General features: G+C 34.2%; 1 protein-coding gene across 2 annotated transcripts; it reads right to left on the bottom strand.

Annotated features, from left to right (window-relative positions):
* Positions 1–8,145: 8,145 nt before the first annotated feature.
* Positions 8,146–15,818, bottom strand: LOC133179192 (peroxisomal biogenesis factor 19-like). 2 transcript variants are annotated; one of them, XM_061313985.1, is made up of 9 exons: positions 15,699–15,818; positions 13,543–13,604; positions 11,610–11,778; positions 10,923–11,008; positions 10,651–10,767; positions 10,442–10,477; positions 9,454–9,630; positions 8,713–8,757; positions 8,146–8,522 (listed from the first exon to the last, which is right to left on the bottom strand). In XM_061313985.1, the coding sequence occupies exons 1-9, from the start codon at positions 15,781–15,783 to the stop codon at positions 8,457–8,459; spliced, it is 843 nt and encodes a 280-aa protein (XP_061169969.1). In that variant the 5' UTR covers positions 15,784–15,818; the 3' UTR covers positions 8,146–8,456. The 2 variants fall into 2 exon arrangements, with proteins under 2 accessions (XP_061169969.1, XP_061169968.1); XM_061313984.1 differs by lacking the exon at positions 10,442–10,477 and having other exon boundaries at positions 10,615–10,767.
* Positions 15,819–16,616: the final 798 nt, after the last annotated feature.

Below are 16,616 nucleotides of genomic sequence, written 5' to 3' on the forward strand. Positions count from 1 at the left end.
TATTGATAAATGATTATACTGGCTAACATTATAAAAGACATCTTTTTGTTAATCTTTTGTTTTACTGTAAGAAGTACGGAAAAAAGATATTTGAAGATTTGCTTTCACATATTGAAAAGAGACAAGAATAATGGATTTTTATGGAATGCTTTATAATTATGGGTTTTTTTTTCAGTTCTTCTCCTATGAAGTTGTTACTTTTTTCGTCACTTTGACGTCAGAGATTGCGTCAAAGGATCACTAAATAATATAACACAATAAAGTTATTTTCGTCAGGAAAACTTGACAAAATACGAAAGGAATGGTGTGAACGATACGTGTAATGCGTGTAAATTTCACGGCGCCACCGCCTCAATATTATTCTTACGAATCATGATGCCTATAAGTGGCTTCAAAAATGTAAAATGAACTGACGATGATGCAATATAATAAAGTCCTCAATTACAAATACAGCGATGAGGTAAAAAGCATCCATAGTTCTCATTGGTTTACTAGCTGCTACCATGATTGATATTCCAAAAAATAAAATGCCAGAATATCTTTTTCTTTATAATATAGTGTTAATGTTGCCTTTATGTGGTTTATTTTCTCTTTGCATATGAAATTCATTTTAAGATTGTGCTCATTTAATGCACCGCTAATTAATGCAGTTGTGGAGAAGTATTCCTTCGACAAGTTTTCAGTCATCAAAGGTTTATTTGTTTTTTTTTAAAATTAAATTACAGGTATGGTCGACAAAGAGCTGTCTATTGTGTGGCTTTAACCCATAGCTCTTTGATTTAACCCTTTACCCTATGTCTTAAAGAGTAAACTCTCTTGAAAGTTAAAGGGTGTTAAGAAAGTTTGTTCAATATGATTTTTTTTTTGAAAATTTCGAGTAGTATTTAACTAAAGAGATTAATTTTCCAGTGGGACAAAATCACATGATTTTGTTTTCGATTTATAGCAATTAATTTCTACATGAAGTTGTAGGATTTTTCCATATGAAAATATAATAACATGGTATATACATCTTCAAAACACCCAAATGACAGAACTAGTACTGAACATTTTTTTGTAAAAATATAGGATTATTTACTTTTTTCTTCATAGCTTACTTTGCATTATACAAACTGATGAGTTTAGAAAGATCAGTCACTTTTCAAAAGAATAGGTTTACCATATTGGAATTTTATATTGACTTGATAAATTTTGTGTAGGTATTTGAAAGGAATAATTGCCGTGTGTGCTTAAGATATTTCATACAATATACTGCATCTCTGAATTTCTGCACAGACATCATCTGTTTCAATACCTGCCTTCCCTTTTCGTTTCAAAAAACACAATTAAACCTTATCAATAGCAAGAGCGGGACTCTTAGTTACTACCACCAAATATACATATATCTTTTCTGTATATGTTGAATGAAGGAAAATGTGGAAGAACTTTCTTGACGCCCTTTAATTCTAGATGAGTGTGTCATCACTATGCTATTAGGCGCCGTTTTGGTATTTACTGCCAAAAAGTGATATCACCTATTTGAATAGGTGATATCACCTATTCAATTGGTGATATCACCTATTCGAATAAGTGATATCACCTATTCAGCTTCTGAATAGGTGATATCACCTATTCGAATAGGTGATATCACCTATTCGAATAAGTGATATCACCTTTTCGAATAGGTGATATCACTTATTCGAATAGGTGATATCACTTATTCGAATAGGTGATATCACCCATTCGAATAGGTGATATCACTTATTCCTTTCGAATAGGTGATATCACTTATTCGAATAGGTGATATCACCTATTCAAATTAAATAGGTGATATCACCAATTCAAATAGGTGATATCACCTATTCGAATAGGTGATATCACTTAATCATTTTGAATAGGTGATATCACTTATTCGAATAGGTGATATCACTTATTCGAATAGGTGATATCACTTATTCGAATAGGTGATATCACCTATTCAGCACGAATAGGTGATATCACCTTTTCGAATAGGTGATATCACCTATTCATTTCCAATAGGTGATATCACCTATTCGAATAAGTGATATCACCTATTCAAATAGGTGATATCACCTATTCAATTTGAATGAGTGATATCACTTATTCGAATAGGTGATATCACCTATTCGAATAGGTGATATCACCTATTCGAATAGGTGATATCACTTTTTGGCAGTAAATACCAAAACGGTGCCTCATACTATGCACACTTAATAGACACCTAAATCTTGTTACAGATTTATTGACATATAACTTTCCATTGTTTCGTAGCCAGATATTTTTACTGAGTGTTTCCAATTTTTATGCCTCCACCATGAAATGGTCGGGGTATATAGTGTTACACCTTTCCGTCTGTCATTCCTTCATTCTGCCGTTATTCCATTATTAGCTCACCTGAGCTGAAAGCTCAAGTGAACTTTTCTGATCACCCAGTTGTCCGTCGTTCGTCCGTCCGTCCTCTGTCTGTATGTCCGTCCGTCTGTAAACTTTCACATTGTCAACTTCTTCTCAAGAACCACTGGGCCAATTTTAACCAAAGTTGGTACAAAGCATCCTTGGGTGAAGGGGAGTTTAAATTATAAAAAATGATGGGTCTACCCCCTTATAAGGGGAGATAATCAAGAAAAGACAAAAATAGGGTGGGGTCATCTCAATCCTCAACGTAATGAAGACTCTGTAAAAGTTTCATTAATTTTTATTTAGTGGTATAGGAGGACCGAAGTTGCAGATAAGAAATGGGTACCCTCAAAGTTAAACAGAGAATGGTTTAGTATGTTTTTTTACTAGCAAACCCCAAATATCTTTCCGATGGAAAATTAAAGAAGAAGGTGCACAATGACACTATGTAATAAAGATTCCGTAAACATTCAATTAAATTGCATTCCTTTGTGTAAGAGGAGTTGCGGATAAGTGATGGCTAACCTCTAGTGTACCAAGAATGTCAATGTCCATGGATGTTTTGCCATGGGGAAACCCCCAAATAGGTGTCCGATCGAAAGGTAAAATATGAGATGCACAATGCTACTTTGTAATAACGATTTTGTAAAAGTTTCATTAAATTGTAATCGGTAGTTTAAGAGGAGTTGCAGATAAGGGATGGTTACCCCCCTCCCCCCCCCCCCAAAAAAAAAATGTAACGGACGTAAGGAAGGACGTACCTGCGGACATCCCCATCACTATTAACCCCCATTCCCCACTTGTGAAGCGGGGGTATAACAATTTCGTTTTAGACAATTTTGAATTTGTTGCATTTCAAAACTTTAATGTAAGATTTGTACTTTCTGTTCTGTAATTATTGTTTCATCTCCTCAGCAAGAGAGAGACTCGTCCTGGATAAGAAGGTGTTTATTAATAATTTACACATATGACTTTATTTTCTATTTTCGTTAGTAGGGTCTATTTCAGTAAAAACAACTTTTGGTTCATCATTTTTTGAACTTGATATTCCAGTCCAGTCGTGAAAAAGATATTACATTCAAGATATTTAAATTACATAATGAATAGGATTGTTATTTTTTGTCATCAGCTGATAGCCAATCAATGTTATTTTATTCACAGACTACGTATGTAAGCCCAAATCTGCCATTTACATGTAATTTAAATGAAAAACCAACAACTTGGGACCTGGTGAAATAAAACCTTATTATACTGTAATTAACAAGTAGATCTTAAACAAATACATGCAGCCATTTGACATTTGTATTCATTGGTTCAATTTTGAAATCCGTGATTTTTTTCTTTATAATTATCATTACGCCGGTTGCGTCTACATTTCATCAATCGTGATGAAGTTTGCACGTGTATGGAAATTTAAGGTAGGTAAATTCAACGTAAATTTACGTAAATTGAGTTCATCCTAATTTCATAAGGAAATAATAAAATAAGTCTGTATAGGACCAATGAAAAAAGTATGCAAATTTACGAGTTCCATTTTTAGCTCTACTGATCAGAGACCAGAAGAGCTTATGCGATGGTAAGGTGTCCGTCGTCCGTCCGTCCTGACCCGCAAACTTGATAATATAGTGAAAATGCATTAATTCTATTTAATTATCCTGTCTGCTCCTTAGTGTTAAGCAGATAGACAAAGTGATTACTTATAATGAGCAAACTTCTGGTCCCAAGGTCAGAGGCTCTGGTGTTTCTCAGTGGGGAGGGGGCTCTCTTGATAATATAGTGAATCTGTAGTAAAAATGCATTATTTCTTTAAAAATCTTCTCTGCACCTGGGCATATCAGAGGCAAAAAGAGTAAATGTTTTAATAAGGAAGGGTACTTTTACCAGATTTTTGAACATCTGGATCATTTGGTCAAGTGTTCTGGTTCTGGCAAGGGCTCTATTAATTTGTAGTCTTCTGAGAGGAGTTATTCCCCTCTGCCATTTACTTTTGATAATTAATCACTGTAAATAATGTACTTGAAAGGTTAATAGAATAAGAGAATTATGCAAGAATTTTTATTGTATAATACAAAAGTACTTTCATAGTTTTAATGATCAGTTAGACTTTTGAGTAATAAATAAATAAAAATGAGACAAAAATAACTTGTCTTATTAAATGTTCATCAAAGACCAAGAGAGGCCAATGTAAGAGTTTTCAACAAGGAATTAAAATAGTATAGAAGACTGATAGTTTGTTAATATACTGTGTGGTGATGGTGATAAATGATAAATATATAGGAACAGATTAGAACCTAATTTATGAACTGTTACCGAATGCTAGACTAATTATTTTGTTGATCCTCATCATCCTATTTTTCTTGCTTTTGGGCAACAAAGCTTCACCTTTCAGTTCATTTTATACTCTATGGATCCTCTAAATTGTTGTATTATACTCAGGTGACCGTTAAGGCCCTTGGGCCTCTTGTTTCAATTTCTTGTAGCTATTGTAATATTGTACAAAAAAATAAAGCCTGCTATACACCTGTGTTTATTTTTGTAGAAATTTCGATGTTTACTTCCTGGCAAAATTATTCAATTGAGGTACTTCTCTAAATCGTTGTTCTTCGGGAAAAAAATCGTAAATAGAATTGCATGTATGTATCTTAGTGAAGTCTACTTCAATACCATTTTTTATTGAAAACTGACCAAAACTGTAAGAAGAGAAGCATTTTAAAATAACTTAACCATGGCAACAAAAACTGATCTAAGTGTAGCCTTCTTGTGTACAAGTTTTCATTGAAATTTAACAAACATGTAGCCGAATAGAGATCTCTCTTCGAAATTAAAAACTAATAACTAAATTATGTATAGTATATACTGATGTTAAGTTTACTTGAAACCCCAATTTTATTTAAAACTGTATCTGAAGTAGCATTTTGAAGAAATTTCATAAAAGTTCCATTATAAAGTAGCCATGACAAAACTGATTGTTGAAATCAAAATCCCAATAATACATCATAGTGAAGTCTTCTTTTGAGTAAAGTTTTAATGAGATCGGAACAAAAAAAGGGGAAGTAGCATATTGAAGAATTTAACAGAATTTTTTTATTTTTGGTAACTCTGAAAAAATCGTTCCTCTAGGCACTTAACTAATTCAAGTAGACCCAATCTTTAAATAGCGACAGAGCTTCCCTTCTTTTATGAACTCCCTCGAGTAATATGCCTCACGATAGACTCTTTATGAAGGGGAAGACTTCGAAACTTTGTCAGAATGAAAAAAGAGATTTAGAAACATATTAAAGAACAGCATCAGAAAATTAAAAGGTAAAACAAGTACCATCTATTCTTTCTTCAGTAAGCTGGAAGTGAAAAAATAAGGCTACATGAACAATATATATTTAGTTCCAGCTATGAAAGCTTCTAACAATATAGTATTTGTAATTTTCATTATTACAACGTAATCTTTGAGGAATCAGCTTCTAATTCCACATCTGGTAATCTACATTATACTCACATGTCCCTTTCAATAAAAAAAAAAGAAGAAATTCTTCAAAGTAACCTTCCAGTTTTAAAACATTTGTACGTTTAACATTCCAGCCAATGAAAGTGAATTTGATTTACAGTACCTATAGTGGTTTCCAAAAATTCATAAAAATGTTTACAAACAAGGATACATTGTATGCTCTTTACTCCTCAGGAGAATATTGATAGCTGCAATAATGTAGCCCTCTCCGATATTTTAAATTTAATGTTTTCTTAAGAGAAAAAAAGAGGGCTACATTATTGCGCTAGAATTTTAATTGCTATGAAGGAGAAACTTCAAAAGAACTATGCTACAAATTATTCAAGAAATGGTGTGAATTAAATATGGATTCTCAAAATAAGAACATTTAGAAAATTTGAAATTACAATATTAACCCAAATTATAATAACAAAATATAGACTTTAATACACTTGACATAATCATTTCAAAAACTGAAGACCGTGCTTTTTCGTGCTTCATATACAAAAGCTTCTTCAATAAAAATAGAACTTGAAATTTTTTAATCTTGTGATTGGTCACCTACAAAATTACTTTGTTAAAAATTAAATATTCTGCATCTACTTATAAGTATTCTAAAGTTGATTTGAAGGGGAGGTTGGACATCTAACAAAAGTTATTTTATTCGTATGTCCACTCCATATATCCCAGTGAACTCGAAATAAAAGACACGAAGTCTGCCATCTGTTTTACTGTCTATAAACGTTTTTGACCAACTAACAACTAATATATATAACAAATGGAACAACTTCAGTTTTTCCATCGTCAACTTTCCTAATCTACCTAGAAACATTCCACGATCACCTGCTTATGGTGTTTATGTCTCTCAGCTGAATCTGTAGGCAAGAGCGTGCTTCGAGTACGGTCATTTATTTAAACCAGAGCAGAGTACTGACAAATAAGTTGATGTTGAAGGACCATTTAAAGTCAGCATTTTGCAATTTCTTTGGTCAATTTAATGACCTCGTTGGAAATATAACCAACCATTGGGTATTACTTCGTACTTATTTGTAGGCCATTGTTTATATATCAATTTTTCATTGCTCCATTCCACTTTATCACCATCCAGTTCATTGCGGAACCACATGAGCAAACTAAAGACATTTTATTATAATCTGCTAGTGTACCAAGTTTTAATGAAATTGGAACAAAACTGTCGTCGGAGAAATATTTTAAAGCTTGTTTACAGAGAGACGAACAGAGCTGAGATTGCAGGACATATTGGAATGCTATCTTACCATCACACAAACTATTAACAAAGGTGGAAGGACTACAGTTAACTGTATGTTTAATAATACATTAATCTATAATAATTATGATGCTACCAGAGCCCATGGAGTCATAATATGAATAAACAGGAATCTTCGCTAAATGGGATGTCTGTATATTAATGAACTAATTGTAGCCCTTCTGTTCTTGAGATATTCCATGTCAAAGTATGACAATCTATAACCTACTTTATTGTTCCCCACTCTAGTGCCACAACAAAACATGATAAAGCAGAGAGCTACAGATCTAAGCGTTGTAAAAACCTTCAATTTACACAGCTTCTTTTTTGTCACTTGCTCTGGGTATTGCTTCTTGTATTTTATGCTTCCCCCATTTAAAATGGTGTCTGATAATTAACCATAAATTTTACTCCTATTCCTGACACTTTATTTACCTTTCAACGGTTCCAAACGGGTGTATGTAGTTTTGGAGTATCAGTTTGAAAAATGCATTCCGACGTCCTTGTTGGTTATCATCCTGAATTAACACGCCCAAGTTTTATTTATATATTTCTTTTTTTTTTACATACATATTGTATTCTTTATAGACAATATACATGATATTTGAACCTCCTGAATTTTTAATTTACATTTTCTCGGCAAGTGTATGTTCTTCGCAAGACTCATTTTCACACGACCCCCAACAAGGACGTTGGAATGGGAATTTTTAAACCGACATTCCAAAACCATCAAGGGCTGTTCTGGACCATTGAAAGGTATATAAAGTGTCAAGAATAAGAGTAAAATATATGGTTAATTATCAGATACCATTCTTAAAGCAGGGGACAACATAAAACACAAGAAATAATATCCGAAGCGAGCAACAAAAAAGCGGCGGCGTCAATTGAAGGTTTTTACAATGCTTCGATCTGTAGCTCTCTGCAGCGACCATTGACTCGGCTGAGCTTTAAAAAAATACATTATAGACAAGCGTGAAACAGAACAAATAATCAAAAAAAGTATCATCTCAAGTAAAATTTACTCTTGTTCCACACAATCTTTTAAAATATTTTATAAATGAAAGAATTTTCTTACTCTCATACTGATATCATTCAAACTTATTGCACTCGGCTAAAATGGTCACCCTCTGGAAACAGTTATACAAAATATCACATCGAACACACTCCAAGACATACAAAGTGATACTCTTAATTACAGGAAATCACAAACTCTGGTTATGCAATATTGTACTGACATTATCACAGTTACATCATTGGGACATTTCTCCAGGCATTTTCACATCATCATACATTTATTAGGAATCTTCACAGTTACATCATTGGACATCCATTAGGCATTTTCGGTATTCCATTCTCATCAAACTCTAAACCTGGTGCCTATAAATAAACAAGAATACATCTGACATAGAAAAACTGAGGATAGCAAAATGAATTCAAAATGCAGAGTATTATTTGATTTCATAAATATTATCTTGAGGATACTAAAAAACATTCACACACAGGCTTTTCACATTTTTCCTAATATTCTGACAGATTTGCATTTTTGACAATAAATAGTAAAGCCTACCATGTCACCCACAATTTCTTTTGGAGGCTGTCCCATATTTTGCATCTAAATAAAATTAAATAATACTGATTGTTCTGCAATTTATGATACAAATATCAATATTAGTAATTTGGAAAGTGTATATCTGTAATTCAATTAAGAAAAATATCATTTATAGAGTTTCATTGGGATATACATGTATGACATAAATCTGATCACATACCAACTTCACGTCATATCCCAATGAACCTCTAAAAATGATATTTTATTTCTTTTATTTATATTTACATTTTTATATGTGTTACAAAAGGAAAAAATGCATTATTTAGGCCATCTTTAAAAAATTGCTTGGTGGCCCTCTCTCGACAGACTGACTAAATATGGCCCACTCAAAACTTTTTTAAACCTCCAGGAAACAATTATTTTTTAATTCATTCCAAAGTTTTCTCATCTCATTGTTAACTATTTTAACTTCATATTAGCAAGTGTTTTTAAGTAAAAAAAATTTCCTACCTACCTACCCTTATTTTTTCCTTAGTCGGGAGAGGGAAAGTAAACATTTTTTTTTTTTAAGATGGCCTTAGACTCTGTTATGGAAATGCAACATTATATACATGAAGGACATTATGTGACATCACAGTCTAGACATTCCAAATGTCTTGTGTGGTTTGCTTTCCATATGCAAGAAAGTCTGATCACATGACGGACTTCATGTCACATTGGCAAATGTAAATATAACAAAGATGAATAACTCTGTCTGACCTGTTGCATTAAGTCCACAATTCTTTCAAATCGTAGTTTTTTGACATCTTCTGTGTCTGACATGTGTTCAGCTTCAAACTCCACACAGATTTCCCGTACAATCCTGTCGTGTTCCCGATATTTAATCATCTGCTGGGTTTCCACCTTATCTTTGTTCTCCTCAATCCATTTTGGATACTGAGAAAATTAATTAATTTCCATGTTATTTAGGAGTAGAGTTTTCAAACAATGCAATAAGAGGAAAACACCCCTCCTTAATTGCTTAAGTTCAATTATTTTGACTCATAAGCATGAATTTAATTGTAAAAATATACAAGTGTACAACCAAAAATTTGCAGAAATCTCTGAATACAGGTGAAATTTACTACAATTAAAGCAATAATCAAATCAGTGAGGAACATAATTAATACAGGGGAAAGGTTATGTTGTTGATATTTTTAAATATTATTTGAGTTCAAGCATTTGGAGCCAAATGTTTAATTGCTCTTTATATGTACATGTATATATTTTTAAAAAGTTAAAAACACACTGTATTAAAGTGGGCCATGATGCCAATTTGAAATGTAAAATCCCTTCTACTCACAGAATACACACAGCATAAATAATAACAACCTACCTTTTGTGAGAGTTCCTTTAGGGAGGGATACAGGACCTCCTTAGATAACAGGGTCTTCATCATGCCCTGCATTATTTCACATTCTCAACCTACCTTTTGTGAGAGTTCCTTTAGGGAAGGACACAGGACCTCCTTAGATAACAGGGTCTTCATCAAGCCCTGCATTATTTCACATTGTCAACCTACCTTTTGTGAGAGTTCCTTTAGGGAGGGATACAGGACCTCCTTAGATAACAGGGTCTTCATCATGCCCTGCATTATTTCACACATACAACCTACCTTTTGTGAGAGTTCCTTTAGGGAGGGATACAGGACCTCCTTAGATAACAGGGTCTTCATCAAGCCCTGCATTATTTCACACTGACAACCTACCTTTTGTGAGAGTTCCTTTAGGGAGGGATACAGGACCTCCTTAGATAACAGGGTCTTCATCATACCCTGCAACAACCTACCTTTTGTGAGAGTTCCTTTAGGGAGGGATACAGGACCTCCTTAGATAACAGGGTCTTCATCATGCCCTGCATTATTTCACATTGACAACCTACCTTTTGTGAGAGTTCCTTTAGGGAGGGATACAGAACCTCCTTAGATAACAGTGTCTTCATCATGCCCTGCATCATCGGCATGAATCCTTCTCCCTCCTCTTCCATCCCCATACTGGTAAAGGCCTTCAGTAGATCCTCATCACTCATGTCACCCTGTTAAACAATAATCAGTCTAAACCTTGAGACTTTTTTTTTTTTAATGTGAAATCATTCTGTGAGTATCAAATAATTTTTTTACAAAAACTGTTTAGTTTTCCTCTAAGTTCAATACAATTTAGCATAATTGAGTAAAATAAATATATGATCACCTGTGCCCCGTCTAGATTTTCGGTCATACTTTCTATTGTGCTGGCCAGGGTTTTGGCAAAGTGTTCTTGAGACCCTTGTGACTCATCTGAAAATAAAATTAATCATTTTAACCACTTTAAACAAGCTTCTATTTGTATTGTTATATGACAAAGTTATCAGGGATAAACTCTATATGATAAAGTATTTCATTCTACATTTTTCAGTGCATTATACGAAATAAAAGGTTCATATACCATAGAACCTGAATTATCATCCTTAATTTGTTCAAATTATTTCATATAAAACATTATATCTTAAGAAATAAAACCATCCATGAAAATAGTAATTGTATCTTAATAACTGATACATCATGCTTTTTTTTCTTTCACTGGTCTGTTTAAAAATTTGTATCAAATTTTCCTAAAATAAGTGTGACATCATTATGATACTCTTATTCAAACCTCAAAACTCGTTATCTCAAACTTCCAGATCACCAAGGATTCGGATTTCGGAGATATTGAGTATGGAACAAGAGGTTGAGACTTCAAACTCACTTCCAATTGTTCATAGTATTCAAGATATTGGTTTTCGAGATACCAGAGTTGAACTGCAGTTGACAAGAAATATCTACATAGTTTCCTCTTCATGTGTGTCTAATACTAATTCAAACTAATCAAATTCATGCTGGGTCAAAATAAAACGATTACCAGACTGTCCTGCTGCCTCTGCCAGTTTTTCTATCTGCTCCATGAGTCGAGGGTCATTTCCCATCAGACCTTTCATGGTCTCCTGAAACTGCTTGCTCATTTCATCAGAGAACTCCTCAGCAAACATCTCTGACAATGGATCTTCTTTCTTGCCTCCTGGGGGCACATGCTAATGAAGAAATTAACAAGAGGCCCATGGGCCACAACGCTCACCTAAGTAACTACGGTCATTCTTGTTTTTCACCAGCAGAATCTTTCCTATATATTCCTATGTATATCTTTGATCACCCACTGAAGCCCCATTTTACCCCTGGGGATCATGATTTGAACAAACTTAAATCTACATTACCTGAGGATGCTTCCATATAAATTTGCCTAACCATGGCTCTCCTGTTCTTGAAAAGAGGATTTTTAAAAGAATTTTCTATGTATTCCTATGTAAATCCTTGATACCCAATGTGACCCTATTCTACCTATGATTTGAACAAACTTGAAAATACACTACTTGTGGATGAATCCATGTAAATATGAATGAACATGTCTTTGCTGTTCTTGAGAACAAGATTTTTCCTATGTTTTTGCATGTTTTTGTATGTTTTCCTATGTAAAACTATAAGATTGTCATTGTAGCCCCACCCTGCCCCCTGGGGGTCATGATTTGAACAAACTTGAATACATACTACCTATGTGTGCTTCCGTTTAAATATGACTGATCACAGTTTTGCTGTTCTTGAAAGAAATTTTTAAGGATTTTTCATATGAATTCTAGATCTTATGTAAAACTTTGATTGTCCATTGTAGCCCCACCCTACCCCCTGGGATTATGATTTGAACAAATTTGAATCTAAACTACTTCAGAATGCTTCCAAATAAATATGACTGATCATGGCTTTGCTGTTCTTGTAAAGAGGATTTTTAAAGATTTTTCCTAATATTTATATCCATGGATGTAAAACTCTGATCGCCCATAGTGGCCCTATCCTACCCTCTGGGGTCATGATTTGAACAAAATTGAATCGACACTATGTCAGAAAGTTTTCACATAAGTTTCATCTTTTTCTGGCCCAGTGGTTCTTGAGAAGGAAGATTTTTAAAGGTTTTTCCAATGTACTCCTATGTAAAACTTTGATTTCACACTATAGCCCCACACTACCCCCTGGGATTATGATTTGAACAAATTTGAATCTACACTACCTCAGGATGCTTCTTTATAAATACTACTGATCACGCCATTGCTGTTCTCGAGAAGAGGATTTTGGAAGATTTTTTCTTAAATATACCCATGGATGTAAAAATTTGATCGCCCATAGTGGTCCAACCTTACCCCCTGGGGTCAAGATTTGAACAAATCTGGATCTACACTATGTCAGAAAGCTTTCACATATGTTTCATATTTTCTGGCCCTGGAGTTCTTCAGAAGATTTTTTAAATGACCCCACCCAATTTTAAAAGCTTTCACATGTTTCATCTTTTCTGGCCCTGGATTCTTCAGAAGATTTTTTCTTTATTATATCCCCTTGGAAGAGAGTGTGGCCCTTCATTTGAGCGATCTTAAATTCCCTTAACCCAAGAATACTCTGTGCCAAGTTTGGTTGAAATTGACCCAGTGGTTCTGGAGAAGAAGATGAAAATAAAAAAAATTAAGGAGCCGATGCCAACAACAACGGACACATTTTTATCAGAAAAGCTCACTTGAGCCTTTGGCTCAGGTGAGTTAAAAAGTGCATAATCTTTATAAAATGTATGTGTATCATTCTCCTACTTTCAAAAAAGAACTGAAACTTCTCTAAGATTCTATTTATTTTAATGAATTTCACTGAAATTAAAATCAGAAACAACATGTCTAATGAATTACCTGTATCTTGTTCTAAATAAACACTACTTATGATTAATTTAATAATTCTTTAAACATGGAATCATGGGAAAAACTGACCTTGACATTTTTATGTGGTGAGGACTCAGCACCCTGTGGTTTATCAAAGTCTTTTAAGGCACCTGAAATTACAATAAAACATTAAAGAAAGCTTACCATATATAACTTTAAACCAGAGAATAGGCATGGATCTCCTTGTGTACCAAATGTAGGCATAATCAGTATATGAGCTAAAGCAGTGATTGTTTAAAAAGACAGACACTGGGTATCCAATCTATCCCCCCCTCTTTGAAACCACTCAAAAAAAATTATTATAACAGGAAAGGAGAAAATGTATGGCTAGACTGGAAATCAAACCCTGGACCCCTTCATCACTAGCCAGGTGCTCTACCAACTGAGCTATCCAGACCAATATCCAAAACTCAAACCATTACATGCCCCCTCCTTTAATTGACTTTGCCCTTGAAGAAACAACCCAAGTTCTCTTTGCCCCTGGCAGGACTTTCACCTGCAAGTCCAGATGTGGTCAATGGCACTAAATTGTGTAATAGGAAAGGCTGGACTAGGAATCAAACCTGGGACCCCTGCATCACTAGTCAGGTGCTCTACCAACTGAGCTATCCAGGCTGATATCCGCAGTCCAAACTATTACAATATGATGGAAGCTAAAATATATCATAACATTACATTTTAAACCAACTCTGACTACATAGAGAATAACCAGCATCCTTCTTGGAGGTATATCTAAACATTTTGGAATTAACTAATTTGATATTGATACCAGTATTCAAAACAAATACTTTACTGGTCCCTAGGGCTGTGTATTGAGCAAAATATTTCGATACGATACGATATTTTTTTAAGCGATATGCGATATATTGGATTATTTATTAAGTCTTTCACAAATGTCTTGTAAATGACATTTAATGCATAAATTTGATAAATACTGGGTGAGTCTAACATAACATATTAAAATATAGTTGTCTATGTATTTTTGTAATAGTTATTTAAGATGTGCTATCTCCTTAATGTTTATTTCATTTTTGTTCATTTATATTTCAAAACAGTTAAAAATAATCTTTGGTGACTGAAATTCCCAGCCTTTTTACAGAATTATAAGGAAAACGGCCTGTTCGATACGTATTGCAAGTTATTTTTTCGATACGATACGTTCCTGAAAATCAATATGTATTGAATATTTGATATATTGACACAGCCCTACTGGTCCCCAGATCTGCAAGATCCGCGCGCTCATTGCACTATGACGGATTTACGTCACTCAACTGATAAGGGTTATTCTTGCACACTACTCAACTCGTTAGGGTTAGTCTTGCACCCACCTGAGAGATTAGGGATTGTGAGTTCTTGCACAAGTATTCAACTGATTAGAGTTAGTTTCACATCCATCCAAGAGATTAGGGTTGGTTCTTGCACATTATTTCACTGATTACGGTTAGTTTAGCATCTGCCCTGGAGATTTGGGTTAGTCCTCGCATACCATCCCAGAGATTAGGGTTAGTGACTCGTTCTTTTTTATTAATTAAGAAATTCAGTTGCATCTGTATTTTTATTAATTCAACTTTGCAGTCAAAAAGGCCAAAAACCTAGTAATTTTTATTTTTTCAATTGCTCACGCGATCTCATATATATTGAAGTCGCCCTTGGTGACACTATTTTTAGTGCGTTTTTCTAGGGACCAGTAAAGTTGTTCCACTATTTTGTATTAAATATAGCATACAATGTGTCCATCATAATAAGTGCAAATGACAGTAGCTACTTTCTGTTCTTTTTTGTCTCTGGAAACAAATAGCATGAGCTGATAAGAACCTTATGTGCCAACCATAATTTACTCATATTTTAATGTTTGTGAGGAGAAAGATGTGGCTTGGATAACCATGACTAGCTAACCATGACCATGGTTATTTGTGTAATTCCTGCAATGTACTCTTGTTAATCTTTACACCCATAAAATATTGACATATCACACACCAAGTTTTATAGTTTACTTTGTAGAACCTGTTTTCTAGAGATAGCTTCAACGTGTTCAAACAGTACATACTATTATGTTATCAATAGATAAACGGAAAAACTAGGACGTGTAGACACTGTAACCTGAATTTCCTTAGTCTGTGAATCTTTAATCCCAACAACAGACACGGTGCTACCCTAAGCTACCCTAATGAGACAAACAAAGACTTGAAAAATATTATACAAACTTTCTAGTAGGTCATCAAGCTCTTTGTCAACCTCAGATTCTGCCTTTTGCGACTTTTCGTCTTCGTTTTGTTTACTATTGGACATTTTCACACCTTTTTCACATTTAGATAAGTTGTCCCTTAAATTATTCGAACGAATCGGAAACGTTCTACAAAGGGGCTGGGAGTGTCGAGTCTTAACAGGACAAAACATTTATTTCCAACATGATCAAGGACATTTTTATGCCCCAGTATCGAAGATTCGGGGGTATATAGTTTTTGCCCTGTCCGTACGTCTGTCTGTTTGTCCGCAAAAACTTTAACGTACCTTGCCCATAACTTTTGATTGGTTGGAGCTATGGCTTTCACATTTCACCTGTGTATTCCTTGTGACAAGGCCTTTCTTTGGGTACAACCATATTTGACCTTGACCTTGGAGTTTGACCCAGTTTTGCAAAACTTTCTCAAACTTTAACCTTGGCCTTAACTTTTGAACAATTGGTTTTAGGGCTTTCATACTTAACATGTGTAATCCTTGTGACAAGACCTTCCTTTGGATACCAACAACTTTGACCTTTTGACCTTGACCTAGGAGTTTGACCTACTTTTGAAAAACTTTAACCTTGGCCATAACTTTTGAATGGTTGGTGCTAGGGCTTTCATACTTCATATTTGTAATCCTTGTGACAAGACCTTTCTTTGGATTCCAACAACTTTGAACCTTTGACCTTGACCTTTGAGTTTGACCTACTTTTGGAAAATTTTAACCTTGGTCATAATTTTTGAACTATTGGTGCTTGGGCTTTCATATTTTACCTGTGTATTTCTTGAGAGAAGGCCTTTCCTTGGGCACCATTAAAATTAACCTTGACCTTGATGTTTGACATACTTTTGAAAAAAAACTTTAACCTTTTCCATATCTATTCAATGGGTGCTGCT

Source organism: Saccostrea echinata, unplaced genomic scaffold, assembly GCF_033153115.1.
Source record: "Saccostrea echinata isolate AGI-Se365-2 ecotype Australia unplaced genomic scaffold, CSIRO_AGI_Sech_v1 ptg000004l, whole genome shotgun sequence".
Taxonomy (NCBI): domain Eukaryota; kingdom Metazoa; phylum Mollusca; class Bivalvia; order Ostreida; family Ostreidae; genus Saccostrea; species Saccostrea echinata.

What these genes read in the sequence shown, in the direction of transcription:
- LOC133179192 (XM_061313985.1), bottom strand. Translation starts at nt 15,783, where the DNA reads ATGTCCAATAGTAAACAAAACGAAGACGAAAAGTCGCAAAAGGCAGAA. An exon ending in CACCACATAAAAATGTCAAG is followed by an intron (nt 11,779 to 13,542) that starts GTCAGTTTTTCC and finishes TTTCTTCATTAG; the next exon opens with CATGTGCCCCCAGGAGGCAA. An exon ending in AAAATCTAGACGGGGCACAG is followed by an intron (nt 10,768 to 10,922) that starts GTGATCATATAT and finishes ATTGTTTAACAG; the next exon opens with GGTGACATGAGTGATGAGGA.